The sequence below is a fragment of the Callospermophilus lateralis genome, chromosome 10 (assembly GCF_048772815.1).
Source record: "Callospermophilus lateralis isolate mCalLat2 chromosome 10, mCalLat2.hap1, whole genome shotgun sequence".
In the NCBI taxonomy this organism is placed as follows: domain Eukaryota; kingdom Metazoa; phylum Chordata; class Mammalia; order Rodentia; family Sciuridae; genus Callospermophilus; species Callospermophilus lateralis.
In genome coordinates this window covers 76,239,362-76,257,980 of record NC_135314.1, presented here as the reverse complement: position 1 = coordinate 76,257,980, position 18,619 = coordinate 76,239,362, and the positions used below count along the sequence as shown (strand labels likewise).

At 34.8% G+C, this 18,619-nt stretch overlaps 1 protein-coding gene across 12 annotated transcripts in view; it reads right to left on the bottom strand.

Moving 5' to 3' along the window:
- Nucleotides 1-18,619, bottom strand: part of Abi3bp (ABI family member 3 binding protein) — a 238,438-nt gene that overhangs the window by 120,223 nt on the left and 99,596 nt on the right. For all 12 annotated transcript variants that reach the window (XM_076866958.2, XM_076866959.2, XM_076866960.2 and 9 more), the window contains exons 5-9: nt 15,615-15,796; nt 15,006-15,058; nt 5,075-5,123; nt 3,619-3,690; nt 2,839-2,931 (exon numbers count right to left, since the gene is read on the bottom strand). In XM_076866958.2, the coding sequence (XP_076723073.2) occupies nt 2,839-2,931; nt 3,619-3,690; nt 5,075-5,123; nt 15,006-15,058; nt 15,615-15,796 (449 nt within the window). The remainder of the gene's footprint in view (nt 1-2,838; nt 2,932-3,618; nt 3,691-5,074; nt 5,124-15,005; nt 15,059-15,614; nt 15,797-18,619) is intronic.

Genomic DNA, 18,619 nt, shown 5'->3' with positions numbered 1-18,619 from the left:
GGTACTATTGATATTGAATCTGTTACTGGAAAGCAATTCTGATACTGGTTGCTCCAACTGTGAAGCTCTTATTCTTAGTTTGTACACTGCTACAATTACTGGTGTTTCACAGGGCGAGATATGGGCTGAGATCACAGTTCCCTCTTTATGGTACCCACAGTCCTGTTAACAATGTGTGATCTGATAAGATGTGGGCATGATTGATGCAGAGAGTCCTCATATATGCGGTGTTCACAATGGTTGTATTGTTCCTCTTTGCTGTTACTGTGTGGGTCCCTGTCCAGGAGTGAACCTCAGAGCCCCCTAACTTTTCCTGCATGTTGGATTGATGACTGGGAACTTTTGCTTCCCCTGTTCTTTAAGTTGAAGTATCTGTCAAAGTTCACACTGGAACAACATATAATTCCTCCCAGCTGGGCTGTGAGTGTACACAGTGAAAAAGCACCCATCCAATGGATACAGGGCCCTGGGGCTCAATCCCTGGCAACACACACACACAAATATTGATAAAAACCCAAAATAGAAAAAACTAAAAAATTGAAAAGGAGAAAAATAAATAAAAATGAAAAAGCAGGGGAAAAAAGGACAAAGGAAAAGCATAAAAACATGAAAAAGGGCATTTTTTTTTTTTAAATAAAACCCTTCTTTCTGAGGTGCTCGATGATGGTGTTGGGGTAGATGATTCCAGAGCTTCTCTTCAGGTCTTCTTAGACTATGCATCTCCCATGCAATGGCTCTGGTTTTTTTCATATCCCATTTTTTTTCAGCTGGGTGACTAGTAAGGAGTGATTTGTGGCTGACCCTAGATAAAATTCTACTCTTCTGCACTGCATGCTGGAACAAGCAGCATGGAATGCAAAATGTACCTTGCAAAGATTATCTTCTTTGATTTATACTGTCTGCACAGTCCATCAGCTGGGCCAACCCAAGCACTGTGATGTGAACCCAGACACCTCGAGAGCAGAGAGGAGGGATGGAGTCACAGAGAGTCTTTATCTTGTGCTGGGAAGGAACAGCAGTATTCAGAATCCATAAGCTCTGCTGCCCTTGACCATGGTGACCCCAGACCTGGCTCCCACATGAAACCGCATGAGACTGCACTTCCTGGATTCAGAAGGCATGTAAACCTAAACCGTTGATTTTATAGGGAAGCACCTTCTGCATTGCCCTGTGCATTTCCTACACCATAAACTAAGCAGGCCTGAGTCAGAGTCACTCCCCAAGACAAAATTAACTAGTGAGATGGCCACTTGCTAAAGCCTCTTAATGAAATGGCTACAGGGTCCTTGAAGTAGAAAATGCCAGGATTTCTGTCCCCCAGAAGAGTTTAAGCTCAGACAGTAAGACTTTTCTTAAGATGGCTCCTGATTACAGGGGAAATACAAGGAACTACTAAAACCAGCTCTTTGTCAATCCCAGTTCTCTTCAGCATTTAGACTGCATTCTGTGCCAATGGAGCTCTCTGGGACTTCTCTTCCCCTTAGGCTAAGGGGATAATTTTCTTCCCCTGGATGTGTTGTGATTCAACAGGGTTCTGGTATACTCTTTCTCTTGCTATAGTCTATTATACAAAATCTCGAGGTTTCACCTCACCTTTATCTCTTCAGTAAATTCCAGTCTCTCTCCCCCTGTCATGCACCTCAACAGGCAGCTACATACCTGTTGTTATTGTTCAGTCTTATGGAGAATAGATGGCTCTATCCCATCATGTTGCCTCCCTACCACAATACTTTATTAAAATAAGTCTTTTTGTTATATCTCATTTGTCATGTGTTTTCTCTCTCTCTCAACTAAAAAAGAGAAAGCATTAACTTAATTTTGCTCCATTGTTGAAAGAGTGACCTTTCCCCTGAAGTATAGTGTCTGAAGTTCCAGTATGTGCAGGCATAAATTTGTGTAACCCACCATTATAGCTCCTAGGAACTTGCAGTTCAGGCATGGAGTAATGCTTAATAAGTATTTGTTGACTGAAAGCTACCAAACTTGGGCTTGGGCTTCTGTTTTTTCTTCATCCACACAACTTCTTAATTCAATTTCATATCAAATGCTAAAGTTCTTAAGTAGTGTTTAGCTCAGAGAAAACATTTTCTCTTTTATGTCTTGTTCCGTTTGTACCACATCATGTTGTTTCCTTCCCCATTTGCCAACAATCCAAATGTTCTCCAGAGACAGAGGGGTAGTTCTCAAAGTGAGGTCCCTGGACCAGTAGTGTCTTAGTTACCTAGAAACTTGTTAAAATGCAAACTTCCAGGCCTCACCCCAGATCCTCTTCATCATTAACTCAGGGTCCTAGCAGTCTATAGGTTCATAAGCCCACCAAGTGCTTCTGATCCTCAAACAAGTTTGAGATCCTCTTCTCCTTTTGATACTCAAAAGGAGAAGGTGCCCAGAGACCATCATAATTATTCCTTGGCCTCCCTTTTAGTGGATTTTGTTGCTATTTTCAAAAATTATGTTTTGTTTTTAAACACTGAAATCATACTCAGTTCTTTCTAGAAGTAGGAAGCAATATCAGTCTCAAGTGTAGTAATTCTAATATATCTGACCTTTAAATTAGTTCTCATTGACTATATCTTGTGGCCCCTTGATAGCATAGTTTAATGAGTTTATAAAACATATGTAAATACATTTATATAAATATAACATCTATAGTTAAATATTTATATTTGTAACAGAATGTGATTTGTATGAATATCTCTAACACTCCAACCTCCTTGCTCCTGGTTTTTATTTTGCCATCAAACATCTCATTTGCAAGATTCCTGGAATATCCTAAGAATCCTGAGTCAGTACTAGTACTCAGTCATTGAAAAGTCAATGTAGAATTTTGCTGCTTACCTAATTGTGTCTTGATTGCATCTGAAATCTCAAACATAATGGATGTAGGAAGTTTTACAGTGGTGTCATTAGGACCTGGTATAATAAGGTGAACTGCAAAGAAATAGATATAAATAAGATAGGGGGAACACAGTCAATCATGACATAAAGCTCAGAACACCAGGTATTAGAATATGAAGCTTAGTGTTTATTTTGGTTAGTCAGTTTTGACCTCAAATTTAAAATGTTGGGAGAAAATATGATCATACCTTTGAAATAGAGTGTTTTTCATTTTTAGAACTGAACTACTTAAATCCTCTGGATTTAATCTATAGATTAAAAAATTATAAAATGTCTGCTTAAGATGTGTGATGACCAAGGTTATTATCAATGATTTTTTTTTTTTTGGTAGTCATAGGGATTGAACCCAGGTCTTCCTACATGTTTGACAAACATTTTACCACAAAGCTACATCCCCAACCCAATGACAGTGACTTTTAAAAGAGCAGTTCAATACAAGAAAGACTCCCATGTAACTTCAAACAACCCTGTGGGCACATAGGATGAACACCATCATTCCCACTGGGCATGGGCTAAAGATTCTTCTTGAACACACCATGATAAAGGCAGTATCTCTTGGCTGCTAGCCCGGAAGGCACATAGGTCAGGATGGTACACAGTGAAAGGAAATAGACTGACAATTTAACAGCCCTACTCACTGTGCAAAACTCCTTCAGGGCCCTATTATTAAAAGATAGTCTAAGCTGCTGATTCTAGACATGGGTTTCAAGGTTGACTCACCTAGTATTGGTCCTCCATAAGGAGTCTTATCTGGGGATTTAGTGGAAGCCTTGTGAGTAACATTCTGAATCACTGTTGAAATACAAAAGAAATAGTGAGTTGAGGTAAACAAAACAAAAGAGGAGGGAGTAAGGAGCTAATAATGTGAAGCCATCTGTCCTGTGAATATCCTAATCCAAGTTTATCAATTAATAAAAAACAATTCAGTGGGCAGGCTACACAGCCAGCAGGAGGATTACCTAAATACCTCTGCCTTTAGGTAACGAAAGGATATTATTCTATCATGAAGTGTTCCATTCTAATTACTGGAAGATCTCCTTTCTATCTCTACTCCCTGAAAACTGCCTTTTCCCCAGGTCAATTAAAACTAGCACAAAATGTAGCCGGAAGCAGAGATAATTTCAATTCTAACTGACCTTGTTTTGAAAGTACACTTAAGAGATTTTGTTTTCTTAAAAGAAGAACTATTTAAGGATTCATCTCTTCTATCAAGAACCTTTCTGGAAATAATGGAATCATTTTAATAATGTGAAAAACAAAGTCAAAACAAAAACAACTGGATACTGAAATATACATAATTCTTAAAACCTGAACATCTTTACTTTCCCTAAGTGACCACTAACTCACAGTTTTCATTTCACATCTTTTTTTTTTTTTATTGTTGGTTGTTCAAAACATTACATAGTTCTTGATATATCATATTTCACACTTTGATTCAAGTGGGTTATGAACTCCCATTTTTACTCCGTATACAAATTGCAGAATCACATCAGTTACACTTCCATTGATTTATATATTGCCATACTAGGGTCTGTTGTATTCTGCTGCCTTTCCTATCCGTTACTACCCGCCTCCCCTCCCCTCCCCTCCCCTCTTCTCTCTCTACCCACTCTACTGCAGTTCATATCTCCCCCTTGTATTATTTTTCCCTTTCCCCTCGCTACCTCTTGTATGTAATTTTGTATAACCCTGAGGGTCTCCTTCCATTTCCATGCAATTTCCCTTCTCCCTCCCTTTCCCTCCCACCTCTCGTCCCTGTTTAATGTTAATCTTCTTCTCATGCTCTTCGTCCCTACTCTGTTCTTAGTTACTCTCCTTATATCAAAGAAGAAATGGATGGCATTAGAGCAGATCATTTCACATCTTAACGTAAATGTTCTATTAATGGCTTTCTTTATGCATGATATCTTAATCCTGAATGAAGCTCCACATACTTAAGTGACTTTTAAAAATTTAATACTTGTTATGGTTGCTTTGTCCAGAGTTGTGCTCAAGGTTTTGCATATTGGTACAAGAGCCCAAATTACCTATTAAGTGCTAATTTACTAGACCATACTAGTTTCTTCAAACTTTTTCTGAAAAGCAGAAATCATAGTGTTTGATAAAATATATAATTATTTTTGTTTAAAAGTATATTAAAACTAGTTCTTAGGTACCCAGAGAGCAGACTAGTTACCTTGTTTGATGATTGTTATTGGGATTAGCTTCTTTGGGACATAAGCTGGCTGAAAAGAGAGGAATAAAAATCAGCTTCCATATCAGTTCTAATGACCTAAAGAAATAGTCCTTTCTTGTCTTTAATGATTCTGTCAAGCAGGTTTAATAGTGACTGTATAGATCTTTACCACCCACATCTGCCTCTATTTTATTGGATTCACCTGGTTTTCACAATAATTATCCAAAGGAGTGACGGAAGCAATTTATTCAGAATTCTAACTTAGTTAAAAACTGCAAGGGACAGAAACTAATTCCTCTATGTTGAATATAGGTTTATTTTCATTTGATTTGAGGAGTGACCCAGCCAAGTTCTGTCTTTATATTGCCTCTCAAAAAGATGCTAAGCTACAATTGTTCAAGCACACCCTATTATAGCTGCTGTTACTGCAGGCACCACAACCTCTTTGAGCTCCTGGAACCAAGCCTTTATTGCCTGAGAGGGCAAAGCTGGGACTTAGGTCCAGACAGTTCTTACTTCAAAGCCTGTATCCAACCATTCTGCACCTACTTATACACAAGGGACTTCAGAATTAGAAGGGCACATTCCAGAGGACTATATTTCCTCCCCTCAACCAAACTGCCTCAGAGGTACCACTGAAGGTTTTGACGCCATAACACTGGCTGGCACTAGGTTTATGCTTTAAAGCAGAGTCACTGCCAGACATAATAGGAGCCAAGAATAAAACAGATGAGAGCTACGTGTAGATACACGAAGAGAAGGGCAGCAAATACATGTGGGAGGTCAGAGGTGAGCTGAAAGGTCCTTGAATTTTTGGTACCTGGTCTAACTTGTGTTCATGATGTAGACACACCATGTAACAGACCTGTTGATTGTGAAGCATGTGGTGAATGCGAGATACTGAGCAAATAGGGGTGTACAGTTGTGAGCAAGAGACTTATTTACATGCTATCATTTTAATAAATTGTATGCCCATGTTGAAGAAGGGCCAAAAATACCGATTTTTCTCATATTAAGGTACTTATGTTTAAAAACCACAAAAAGTTTACTACCATCAGGTAATTTTTGCAAAGAGGTATCTGTACTCATTGACCTAGCAATTTCCTCCTCAGCCTAAGGAATTAATCAGATAGAGATAATTCTTTACACATAAGATTGTTTAATACCATAGTTTAAAACAACCTCAGTTTCCAAAAATATAGATTTTATTAAATAAATTATATGGTCTAAGTGTTTACTTCTATTTAATAAACTGGAAAAATATGCAGATTATGAATAAATACAAAGAATACAAATATGCATACATGGTATGTTGCAATTTTATAGCAAATACACAGAGACAAAAGACAAAAAGGAAAGACATCATGGTTTTGTTATTTTTAACAGTAGTTATTTCTTATAAGCTAACAGTGATTTTGTCTTGCATACCTTCATGTATGCTAGATTCCTTACAAGGTGAATTATATTTCCAATCAGTCAAAGTTACCTTAATCTATAGTCTGTTCAGCTACCACATATGCTTCTATGTGGCAACTTAGCTTGTGCACTTCTGGTGAATAGGGAAATGATTTAAATACAATTTAGATATGATTTTTTTCCAAAGGGAGTAGAAGAGGAGGAATAGAAGGATAACCTTTAATGGGGGAAAAAAAAAGATTCTCAGTTTGAAGGTTGTACTTCTAGAAAGACCCCGTATCTGCTTCACCATAGAAAGATTTTGTCAGCATTTCCACACGAATCCTTTCCTGGAGAGGACAGACAGGCTCATTACATATTATATTCTTGTGTCCCCCTTAAGATCAGTCTACCTGGCTCCCCTCTACCTGCACTATCAACCTCTTACCTATGAAACTTCAGGAAAAGTGCCGCAGGTGTATGGTTTCTACCACTTCTGAGAATTTTTTTTATATTAAAACCATTAGCATTTATTTTTGCCACTTATATTTTTAGATTTTTTTCATAATCACATGTATATATTTAGGAGATACAATGTGACATTTTGATAAAATCATACAACAAAGAGTGATTAAATCAAGCTAATTAACTTGTCTAACTACCTTACTTATCCTTTTATGGGGTGTGAGACATTTGATACTTATTTTTAGCAATGGTGAATTACATGTTATTAGTAATTATGGTCATCTTTCTGTGAATTAATTCTCAAAAATGTATTCTTCCTGTTTGACTAAAACATCTCCTCATTCCCCCTCTGCCTCTGTCCTACTGGCTCCCTTCCCCAGATACTAGTGATCTCTTCTCTTGAGTTCAACCCTCGGAGAATTTTAAATGACTGGTATAGCAACTTCCAGTTACATGAAAGCCTCCTGGTGGGGGAGACACATTACCTTTCTAGGTGTCAAGGGTCATTTTTGGTAGGTCCGTGGCTACAGTTACAAAAGTTTTTGAATGGTGTACCCTATATTTGTCCTACAAATCCTGTCACTTAGTACACGTTCTGCAGAATGTGAAGTTTTTCAGAGACACCTAACACGTTATAGCAGAAATGCCTACATGTGGCTGTGTTTGTAGCCTTTGAATTGTATTACACCAATTTTATTCCCTGTGCTGTAATGATTAATTTAAGACAAACAATTTTTCGACAAGGACAAATGGAAAATATTTTACTCTTCCCATGAATGGAACAGTTTCTGAGTTCTTAGTTGAGTACAGACCAGAGTTCTAGTAACTTGATGACAAGACTACAGGTACAATTTGTGCTGCCAAAAATAAGGAAATCATTTAGCTGCAGAATGCAATTCTTTCTAGACCTACAATCGCTGTCTTATCTAATCTGCAATTCAAAGGTGCTCTGATACTAGATAGCTACATCTCAATAGGTAGGTTCCTCCCCTTCCTCTCCCCAGTACTGAGGATTGAACCCAAAGGCACTTTATCATTGAGCTATATCTGTGGTCAATTTTAGTTTTTATTTTGAGACAGGATCTTCTAAGTAGCTGAGGCTGGCCTTGAACTTGAGATTTTCCTCCTTGGCCTCCTGAGTAGCTGTACAGCAAAAGGTAATGTTTTTAAAGGGCATCAGGAAAGTCCTGCTACCTCATACATCTCTGCCAAATAATCTAAAATACCCATATTGAAATCCACAAGGTGCATCCTTTCCATGTGTTATTAATGTTTAAGGAAACATCTGTAACCTGAACCTTCCAAAAAATGAAATAGTGTGATAACTTTTAAGATAGCAATGTTTAAACAATCACTACCTGATTTTATTTGAATTTGATGTACAATATTTTTAAAAAGACACCACTGACCCTTACTTACTTCCCTAGGTTTATTGTGAACATCTAATTCATGTGCATTGGAGTCACAGATACAGATGGTGAGGAGCTTGGAAGGGGAAGAGGAAGTGAAAGTTCTGCAAGCTGCCATGCAGTTTGGGCTGTTATGGTGCTATAGCTTGAATTTGTCCCTCAAAGTTCATGTGATATAGAAAAGTAATCCCAATGCAACAGTGGAAACTTTAAGAGGAAATTAAGTCACTATTACCTGGGGAGTCAGTTAGTTAACACTAGAATGGGTTCCTGAAAAAAGGAAGAGCCTGGCTCCTTCCACCTTTTAGGTATGCTCTCCTGCCCTTCTGCCTTCCACCATGGGATGAAGGCCCTCACCAGATGCCAGCTCCCTAATCTTGGACTTCATAGTCTCTAGAGTTTTATAATCAATCTCTGTTCTTTGTAAATTACAGTCTGTAATATTGTTATGGCAACACAAAACAGATCTAGTAAGACACATGGCATCGGCACAACACTCTCCATGGACACTACCCCTGAAGCAATTCTTAAGCAGTTTCTCACTGACTCTCTTTGTTCTGTAGCTTTCTGACCCCTAGGTTTACTGTAATCATCTGTTACTACTTCCTCCAACAGTTCTTACCCTTTCCTTCATTTAGCAAGTATTTTTAAAATATTAATATATTTACCTGCTGCCCTATAAGAGATTTGTTATCTGTTTCTACTTTTCTAGATACCTGTCCCTTTACAACCATATGTCCCTTGAGCAGAGAGATTAAGAAAACTTACTTTTACTGTTTGTCTTGGATGGTGCGACTGAGTATGCAGATGGTGACACTTAATGGGGAAAGAATGCTGAAGTGGTAAAGTGAAATGCTCTTGAGACAAATCTAGTGTGCTTTTTTGGTCATGGCTAGAGAAAGCCTATGCTTATTCAGAAACAAACACAGTGGCTGCAACAGTTGCATAGCAGAGGAAATTTCAATTGACTTTGCAGTATAATAACTTCCTCCTGATATTGTTTGAAAAATTAGGTTTAATAAAATTAATAAGAATGCTATTTTTGTAGGTGTGTCTATTTGGAGATTTTGTGATGTCAAAATATTTATTGTAGATGTAACTATTTTCAGGCCCTGAGAAAGAAGAGAAATGTCCACTTTGGGAGGGCTTAAAGGTTGCTCAAAATAAAATTTCAGTGACTAAAGAGCCAAACCACATGAGAAGAACTTGGGCTTGTTATAATTCAGTTTTTTGGATGTTCTAATGAAAGTTATTAAACATACTGATTCAATATAAAATCTGGCTAGAATGAACCTAACATTCTACTTCTCATAGTCTTTGAATTTCTTGTCAGCAGAAAAGGGATGAGACATATACCTTTGATGATATGGTTGGTCTACATATATTTTTCAAGTTCCTGCTTAAGACAAGGATTATTAAGAGTGGAAAGATGCACAATCTTAAAGTATGGGTAGGACTAAAAAGGCAATTCTTTTTATTGACATGACTCATCTGTTGATACACTTTAAACATTGGTAACACTTATTTTTGTCAATAAAAGATATGACTTCTTAAAATATGGGTGGATTTGGAATAGAAGAAAGAAAGTGAAAATAAATGTTCTATCTTGGAGAACACTAGGAGATTTTGATCAATTATATTTGTATTTCAAAATCTGTTGTGCCACTCAAAAATTGATTCTCTTTAATGAACTAGTTAGATAACTAAAGTTTTTTAAAATTATTAAAATTTTAGTCATTTTTCTATTATTATTTCTTGAAATAAGAAAACCTCTAATAGTAAACATTTGTTTAAAAAAAAATGTAATAGATGGGGCTAGGGTTGTGGCTCGGTGGTAGAGTGCTTGCCTAGCATGCGTGAGGCACTGGGTTTGATCCTCGACACCACATAAAAATAAATAAAATAAAGGTATTGTGTTCATCTACAACTAAAAAAATATTTTTTCAAAAAAGGTAATAGACTCTCAAGAAGGGAAAAATAGCTCAAATATCTCGGTAAGTGTATTTTTCTTTCTTAATTACACCAATCTTATGTGATACAGTTTGTTACAAAGAATACAGCTATGTTTATGCATATACTCTTTCTGATTTTTTCCAGAGGTATAGGCAGTAGTGATACTCAAAGTATTTAACAACTGGTAGGACAAAGGCAGTGACCCATCAGAAGAGATCCTGCTACATATCTCTGCCACAGCTCTGCTGGGACTCACCAGCAAAACACAACTAAATACATGAATTACAATATATAATGTAATCAGATGGATAAGATGGGGTGCCTTAAATTCAATTCAAAAATTTTAATCTAAATATTATTTATCTTTTAAAAAGGATTGCCTAGAGTTCACACAATTTTTCCCATTTCAAATAATCCCTTTAGGAAGGTATCAAGGAGTTTTTGCTGCTTATAAGATTTAGGTGTAAGAATGTATAATGAATGAACCCATTTTCCAATGTATCTTTTGCTTAAAACCTTAAAAAGTAAAACATCTGGAATTAATTTTACATCTCTTGAAATACTGCCTTCTAAAGTCAGTCTCAGAGAAGACATGGGTGAATATTTGGGCACAGACTTTATTTGGACTGAAATATACCTCTAAAGTATCAAACTGGTTTTCAGAATCAATTCTATGTGGTCATAGAGGATGGCTGAAGGCTGTCCCACATAATTCCTTTTTAACTTTACCATGTCTGACAGCATCCAAGAGCACAAATGTCAGTTTATTTTTCTGCTGTTCTGAGAATAATCATAAAGAAAGCTTCACAGAGAAGACTAAATATATCTTTTCAATGAATTTGGGTTTTCCTTTGGAAATAACCAAGAGTTTAAAAGTACAGCTCATCAGAGCTGGCTGCTTGCGGGTGCTCCACCTCACAGCTTGAAGTGATAAAATGTTTGGCTGTGTGTCAGAGATGCAGGAAGTTTCTCCCTAACCCTTCCTATCATGGCTCTTTATGATGAGGAGAAAAAATTAAGTTACTCCATAGTAAAATGCCAATCAGCTTTCCTAATTCTGCTGAGTAACTCACACTAAATGAAATATTCTGCCAAAATAAATAAAATTTTTTGGGATACGATAACCAAAAAGAAGGAATGAAAAAAAATGACATCATTGAATCACATGAAAGATGGAACATGACAGCCAAGAAGGTTGGAGATAAGCTATTCTTCCTAGGAAACCATTCACAACAAAGAATGAGGACTGTTCTAGAAGAGGATGAAAGAGCAATTCTATTACATTAATCCACATATGCAGTACAGCAGATTTATCTTTCCTATGCAATACTGATTGGATCCGAGACATACACATACACACACACACACACACACACACACACACACCCCCCATAGTAAAATAGAATCCATATAGTTTGGAGTTTAATTATTGCAAAGTAAAACCATTTGTAAAACTAGAAATTGGATGGAAATATACTTATCTGCTCTCTGGAGAGGGAGAGGCTTTCTAAAATATAATACAACTGAAGATATGACAATGGAAAAGTCTAATAATTCAATTGAGCAAATTTTAAGATTTGCCTTCTTCAAAAATTCCAATAAACAAAATTAATTGATAACAAATGTGTTCTACATGATATCATAAAGGATCAATGTTCTTTAATCTATAAACTCCTTAAATCATTCAATAAAAAAGATCACAAAATGTCCAATAAACAAAGAACTGCAATAAAGGTCATTAAATGGATAACACAAATGTCTAATAAACAAGTGAAGAAAGTACAGATTTATCAGCCATCAGAGAAATGGTAATTTAAAACTATCACATTGGTGAAAGCTTTGGTGATGGAAATACATGATGTTGGCAATGAGAGGATTATATGAAGATACACTCTGGTATATTCCTGGCAAGACGGTAAAGTGGTACAGACTTTCTGGAAAGAAATTTGACTAAAAATATTAGGAAGGCTAAAAATGTAAAATTATTAATAGATAATTCTAGGTATTTGTTTTAAGGAAAAAATCAGAAATGTGAACAAAGCTTTATGATGAGTTCACTATAACATCATTTAAATAAAAAAATCAGAAATATCTTGAATGCCTACAAACTGATTAAACAGATGATGAATAGGATACCTATTATTTGTAGCAAAATGGATGAAATCAGAGGACATTAGGTTAAGTGAATTAAGTTCAACACACAAATACTACATGCTCTCTCTGATATATAGATGCTTTAAAAAGTCAATCTGAATGTGCAATACAATTACTGGAAGTTGGGAAGGGTGGGGATACAGTAGGAGTTTGGATACAGAGTACTCTAAGGTTCTACAGCATAGTGGAAGGATCATAGTTCACAGTACCGTATTAAACACAAAAGAGTTCAAAAGCTCCAAATACAAAGTAATGATAAAATGATACATATATTAACGACTCTAATTTGACCAGTACATATTATAAACTTGTACTGAAATATCATATTGTACCTCATAATATTGTTTAATTATTATATGCTAATCAAAATTTTTTTTTTATTTTTAAGGACTTATAAATGTTAACTCTCCTGTTTAATCATAATGTAATGTACATATGTATGAAATTATCACACTGAACCCCATAAATGTGTACCAATAAAATAAAAATCTTAAAAAGTAAAAAAATATTAAAGTTTTAACAGAACACAAATGGTCTTATACTAGTCTTTATAAAAATTTTTTTATGGATAAATTTGCTAATGCATTTCCACTCTGTTTTTACATTCTGAACTTTTAAATTTTAGACAGTGAGGAAAATAGCACAACCTAAAAAAAGAAAGAAAGGAAGAAAAAGAAAAGAAAAAAAACAGCAAAACCTAAAAAGAAAAAAAAAATAGAAAAAGAAAAAACCCAGGCCTGGGAACTTAGCTTCAATCCCTTTCTTGTATTGAGATTTGAAATACGTCTGTTATGGTTTGGATTTTTAATGTTCCTTCTGCCCTCATCCCTCACCAAACAACAACAACAACAACAAACAAACAAACAAACAAAAACAACCTATGTGTTAGACAATGTAAGAATGTTCAGAGGTAAATGAGTAGATTATGGAGTTGTAACCTCATCAATGGATTAAACCATTTAATGGATTAATGATGTGAATGAACTCCTGGGTGGTAACTGTAGGCAGGTGGGCATGGTGGAAGAAGTAGGCCACTGAGGACATGGTCTGGACTATAGATGTTCATGAACCCTTCTTTTTTTCTGTCTCTTGGCTGCCATGAGCTGGTAGCTTTCTTCTGCCACATCTTATGCCCCAAGCCATGAAGTCAGCCAACCATGGACTGAACCTCTAAAATCTTGAGCTCAAAATAAACTTTCCCTCTTTTAGGTTGCTCTTGTCAGATATTTTCATCACAGGAACACAAAATTTACTGATATAACATCAAAATAGTTTCCTGGCAATCATAATAATGTAATGCTTGTAATTATTGAATTATCATAATAATGTAATGCTTGTAATTATTGAATTATTGAATTTCATAGTAAACACATTTTTCTGCCAACTGAAACCATAGAAACAACTTGTCTTATCAGGATTACTTCTCAGTCCTATTTTATCCAAGACCATTTTCTGTCACTGAAAAGAATCCTACTTCTGGGTTAGGGATGGTAGATCCTGTGTTTTGTTTTGTTTGTTTTTATTAACAGGGGAAACCCCTGGGTTTGATCCCCAGCACCAAATACAAACCAAAAAGAAAAAGAAAAAAAGAAAAAGAGTCCTCCTAAGCATGTACTCCCCCACTCCATCACCCCTGGGCTACATGATCAATGGAGTATTCTGTGAACTATTTAATTAGACATAAAAAGATAACCATCCAGACAGATCATGTTATACATTGAAGAGCAAATTTTCACCCATGATGAGAGCTTCTGCATTCATTCAACTGTAGGATATTTCACAGGCTGGATACTTACAATACATAAGAAACAAAGCCAGCACTAAATTTTCCTGTTCTTACCAAAGTAACTCCTCATCCTGGTCAGTAACATAATGTTCTTGCTTTACAATTGGACATGTGATTTGAAATGCAAACATCTCTATGTGGCTGTATCAATGGCTTACATTATACTAAGTAGTGCATAACTGAGATGATGTGTCCCAGAGCAGACTGTGAAAAAAATATTTGCTCAAGTGAGACATAAAAGGCTATCTAGACTGGAGGCAGGAGAGAAAAATGCCTGGCTCACAAACCACACAAATATTTACAGTACTGAACTGAAGCTGGGCATGTTTTAAAACCAAACCGATTGCTTTTTCATTTTGAAAAGGTTGGCTACTTTAAGTAGGAAGTGGTAGAAAGTAAAAAAGGAAAGATTTCAACTTTAGCAATGTACCTAGAGCATGGACCAATCAGTTGGTTTTTGAAGTGTTATATTAAAAAACAATCCACATGATAGAAGAAGCATTACCTAAAAATACCTAGAATATTCAAATAACAGAATGACTATATGAAATTTCAGAATTTTAGAGCTTCAAACAAATTAGAGATAATTTGGAATCATAGTTCTCAGAATAAGAAGCTAATTCCTAAAACATTAAGCACTTTACCCATTTCTCCATTGCTAATCAATTAATCCAGTTTCAGTAACTCCTAATTGGACTCTTTCCTTATTTAAATAAAAATACAATGCAGATAATTTTTTAAAAATTCTTAAAAGTGAACTGGTACATACCACTGTGTGGACTTGGTCATAAGTACTCTGGATTTTCCCATTTACTTTTTTACCTGACAAAAAAAGGGGGAAATGACATTATTTTAATTCTTCTTGCTCCCAAATCAATTTCAGCCCATCATTATGAAGATGACTACAACTCATGCTCTATCTTGGACATATTATATTACATGGTAGCCTTTTAAATATTGATTCCAATTAAGTTTTAATGAAAGGATAACTAGAAGAAAACAGGGTTCTCCCCAAATATTTTTATATTCACTTCTGCTGGTCTATCTTTCCATTCTAAACATTTATAATAATAATAATAATTAATAATAATAATTATTATTATCTCAGTTGTATTCACTGGTCAGCAAAATATGTTACAAGAGTCTATGACATCAGTAGAGACATCAATTTTTTAAATTGCTTATTTAAAAAAATTATATTATTAAATAAAGATTTTGAAATGTAAATACTTAAATTCTATTCTTTTTGCATTTTCTTAAATACTAGAACATGAAAATTAACTCATTTCATATCATGCAATAACTAAAAATACATAATTAGGGAAAAAAGAAAAAAATTACAAAAATCTTACTGAAACAAACAATTCCAGATACTTACTTCCTATAATAGTCTTGTGATTAAAAATCTTACTCCAAATTCCCCCTTCCACATTGTCTTTTACTCCAAATTCATAAACTGTGTTGGGCTTTAAATTTTCCACAATTGTTTCAGTGGCTGGACAGAGTTGAAAAATCCATTTTTTTTCCTTATCCTTTTCTCTATAGCGAATTGTGTAAAATCTGTTGAACCAAAATATAATACCTTAAAATCACATGGAAAGTCACAATATAATTTCAAGTTTCTTAATGTATCTCAGACTTCAGAAAACTATATTTAATATTGGACTGTTCAGGTTTTTAAAAATTTGCAGAGAATATGAAAAAAATAGCTCAACATATGCTTATGTTTTTAATTGCAAATTGCAAGTTGGGGGTCCATATAATAGCCATTTATGATCTGATAGAATACATAATTCTCAGTTCTGTTATTTACAGCTTTAGAAAATGAAGTTGGAAAACATCATTCACTCTTTTCTGATTACAGAGAAGAATATAGGCATTATTTTATAAATACTTAATATTATAGTTTCATAATTTTATAAATTTAAGACTTTTAATTCCAAGGAAAGTATCTTAAAGGTAATAACATTCAATTTTTTAAAATGAGCCCAAGATGTATCCTGGACTACAATTTAAGGGTGAAATAAGTTTATTGTTACAAAAGAGAATTAAGACCAATAGCCAAGTTAAGGGTACAATTAGAAAACATAATGCAAACTCAAGAGTACTGTTATTACGGGGCCTTTGCTTAGAGTCTCTTTATACTCTGAGTTAGATCTGTCAAATATGTAATCTCCACCACCATTTTTTGCATCATTGCTACATCCTGTTTTACACATGCTTCATCACTTATTTGTCACAAACAAATGTTAAGTGGTAGAAATTATTAATCCTCTATCGTAAGTGTGAAGACTGAGTTCCAGAATAATCACAGAACTTGCCCAGTGCCATGGGCAGTGGCAGAACCACAACAAAAAAAAGTAGAGCTGCTCTGGCTCTACTTTACACAGCCTAAGTGAGGCAGAGCAGGAAAGGGCATTTCATGACTACTGCACACAGTAATGGGAATGAAGGAACTAGCACAGCAGATAATATAGAGAATGAAAAAAAACAGCAAACTGCAGAATAAAGCATATAGTTTCATGTCATCCACAGAAATGTTAAACCATCACATGAAATGTTACTATTATTATTCCTAGTATTATAAATTGAGAAAAAATACTGGAAGATTCCAACATTTATGATTGTGCTTTGTCTCCCAAAGAGCAGAGGGAGATAAAAATGGCATTAGTTAAACTTTATCTGCTTTTTAAGGTAAACATTTTAAGTAAATGAAATAAAATAACAGCTGCTATTTGTGATGATGGAAACAGGCATTTGGTTCTTTCTTTCATCTTTAATTTTTTCTCAAAAATTTAATATGAATGCCTCACTTTCTACCCCATCAAAATTAGATAAATGAAAATTAAGCTTATATCAAGCTTTAGAAAGTCACTCATTTACTCATGCTAAAAATAATTATTGTGCACCCTTGAAGGACTAAATTTATTTTGATGTTCTTCAATTTCTCCAAGTAGTTCTTGTTTTTCTTTAAATCTATCCAAGTTGCCTTTTTATTAATGATAAAATTTATTAACACATACTGCTTACAAATAGTATAGACTCAAAAATTATAAAATAAATCAGTAGATATTTAAAGGCAAATGCAAAAATTTACACATTAGATCATTAAAGGTTTTACAAAGTTTTTATACTGTCAACAGTTGTCAAAACTAGATATATTAAGCAAAAAAAAAAAAAAAAAAGCAAGGTACAAACTAGCAAGTATCATGTTACCATTATGTTTTTAAAAGGAAAGAAAGACAGTCTCACACAGGCACAGACTAGATCTGGAAGAATGCTTAGGAAACTACTGCCAGAGGATGCCTAAGGACTAGGGATCAGGAAATGGGAAGGAAATTCACATTCATTGAATATCCTTTGGTACTATCAAATTTTTTAAATTCATATTCAGGTACAAATTTGTTCACATATTTTTGGTTAGTAGTTACATTAAAGACTAAACCCTTAACAGGTGAATTCAACATGAAATTAATTATATACCACAAATAAATGAAAAAATCTGCAATTATTTCTGAAAATATTTTCATGAAAAGGGTTTACAGGGTAAGAAATGAGAAAAGCTTCTGCAGTACAGATGTTATTACAATGATATTTAAGTGAAGAATCTAATTTCCAAGTGTGAAATATTTCCAGGGGTATGTGAAGACTAAAAGGCAATGATAGTTAAGCTTAGCCTTTATTTCTTTCCTATGAAAAAAGGTTTATGCAAATGTATAGGAGGCTTAAAATTGTCACTTTAACGGAAAAAATAAAATGCCTTACAGTGAGTTTTATTTCTACTTGACAGAGAAACCAAGATTTTCACCAACCACTAATACACTACTCACCTGCATGCTATTCATGAAAATGTCTTTATTCAAAAATAATGTAGTGTTTTTATTTTGTGTTCTGAAAAAATTCAATAAACTGTAAGTCAAGATTTAATTTCTCTAGCCTGGCTTCTCACTTACATCATGAAGGTCAAGGTCATGGCACAGATAATGACTATTCCAAATATGAGCTATAGTTGATGTGCTTTCTAGGTTGGGTATACACCCTATATACTTGTTACATTTATCCCCTTATCCCAGTGGTATTACCCAGTCACCCCCTAAATATGTAGCCTAAATCCAAAAAGAGAAAGGCAGATCACCTACTTCTTCTCCATCAGACCTTTTCTTAAGTTAAACAGCAAGAAATGATCTGCTTTCTCTACTCACCTGTTCTGAAATACAGAACACACTTACATGATACCCATCTTTGAACTTCTGTGTCCTTGAACAAGCACATTTGCAAACAATCTAGCTGAATATTAAAAGACCCTCAAAAATTAGGAATAATATCTCTAGTAGAAAAGAATTCAAAAGCATCGAGTTCCAAATAGTCCCTGAGCACACTGAT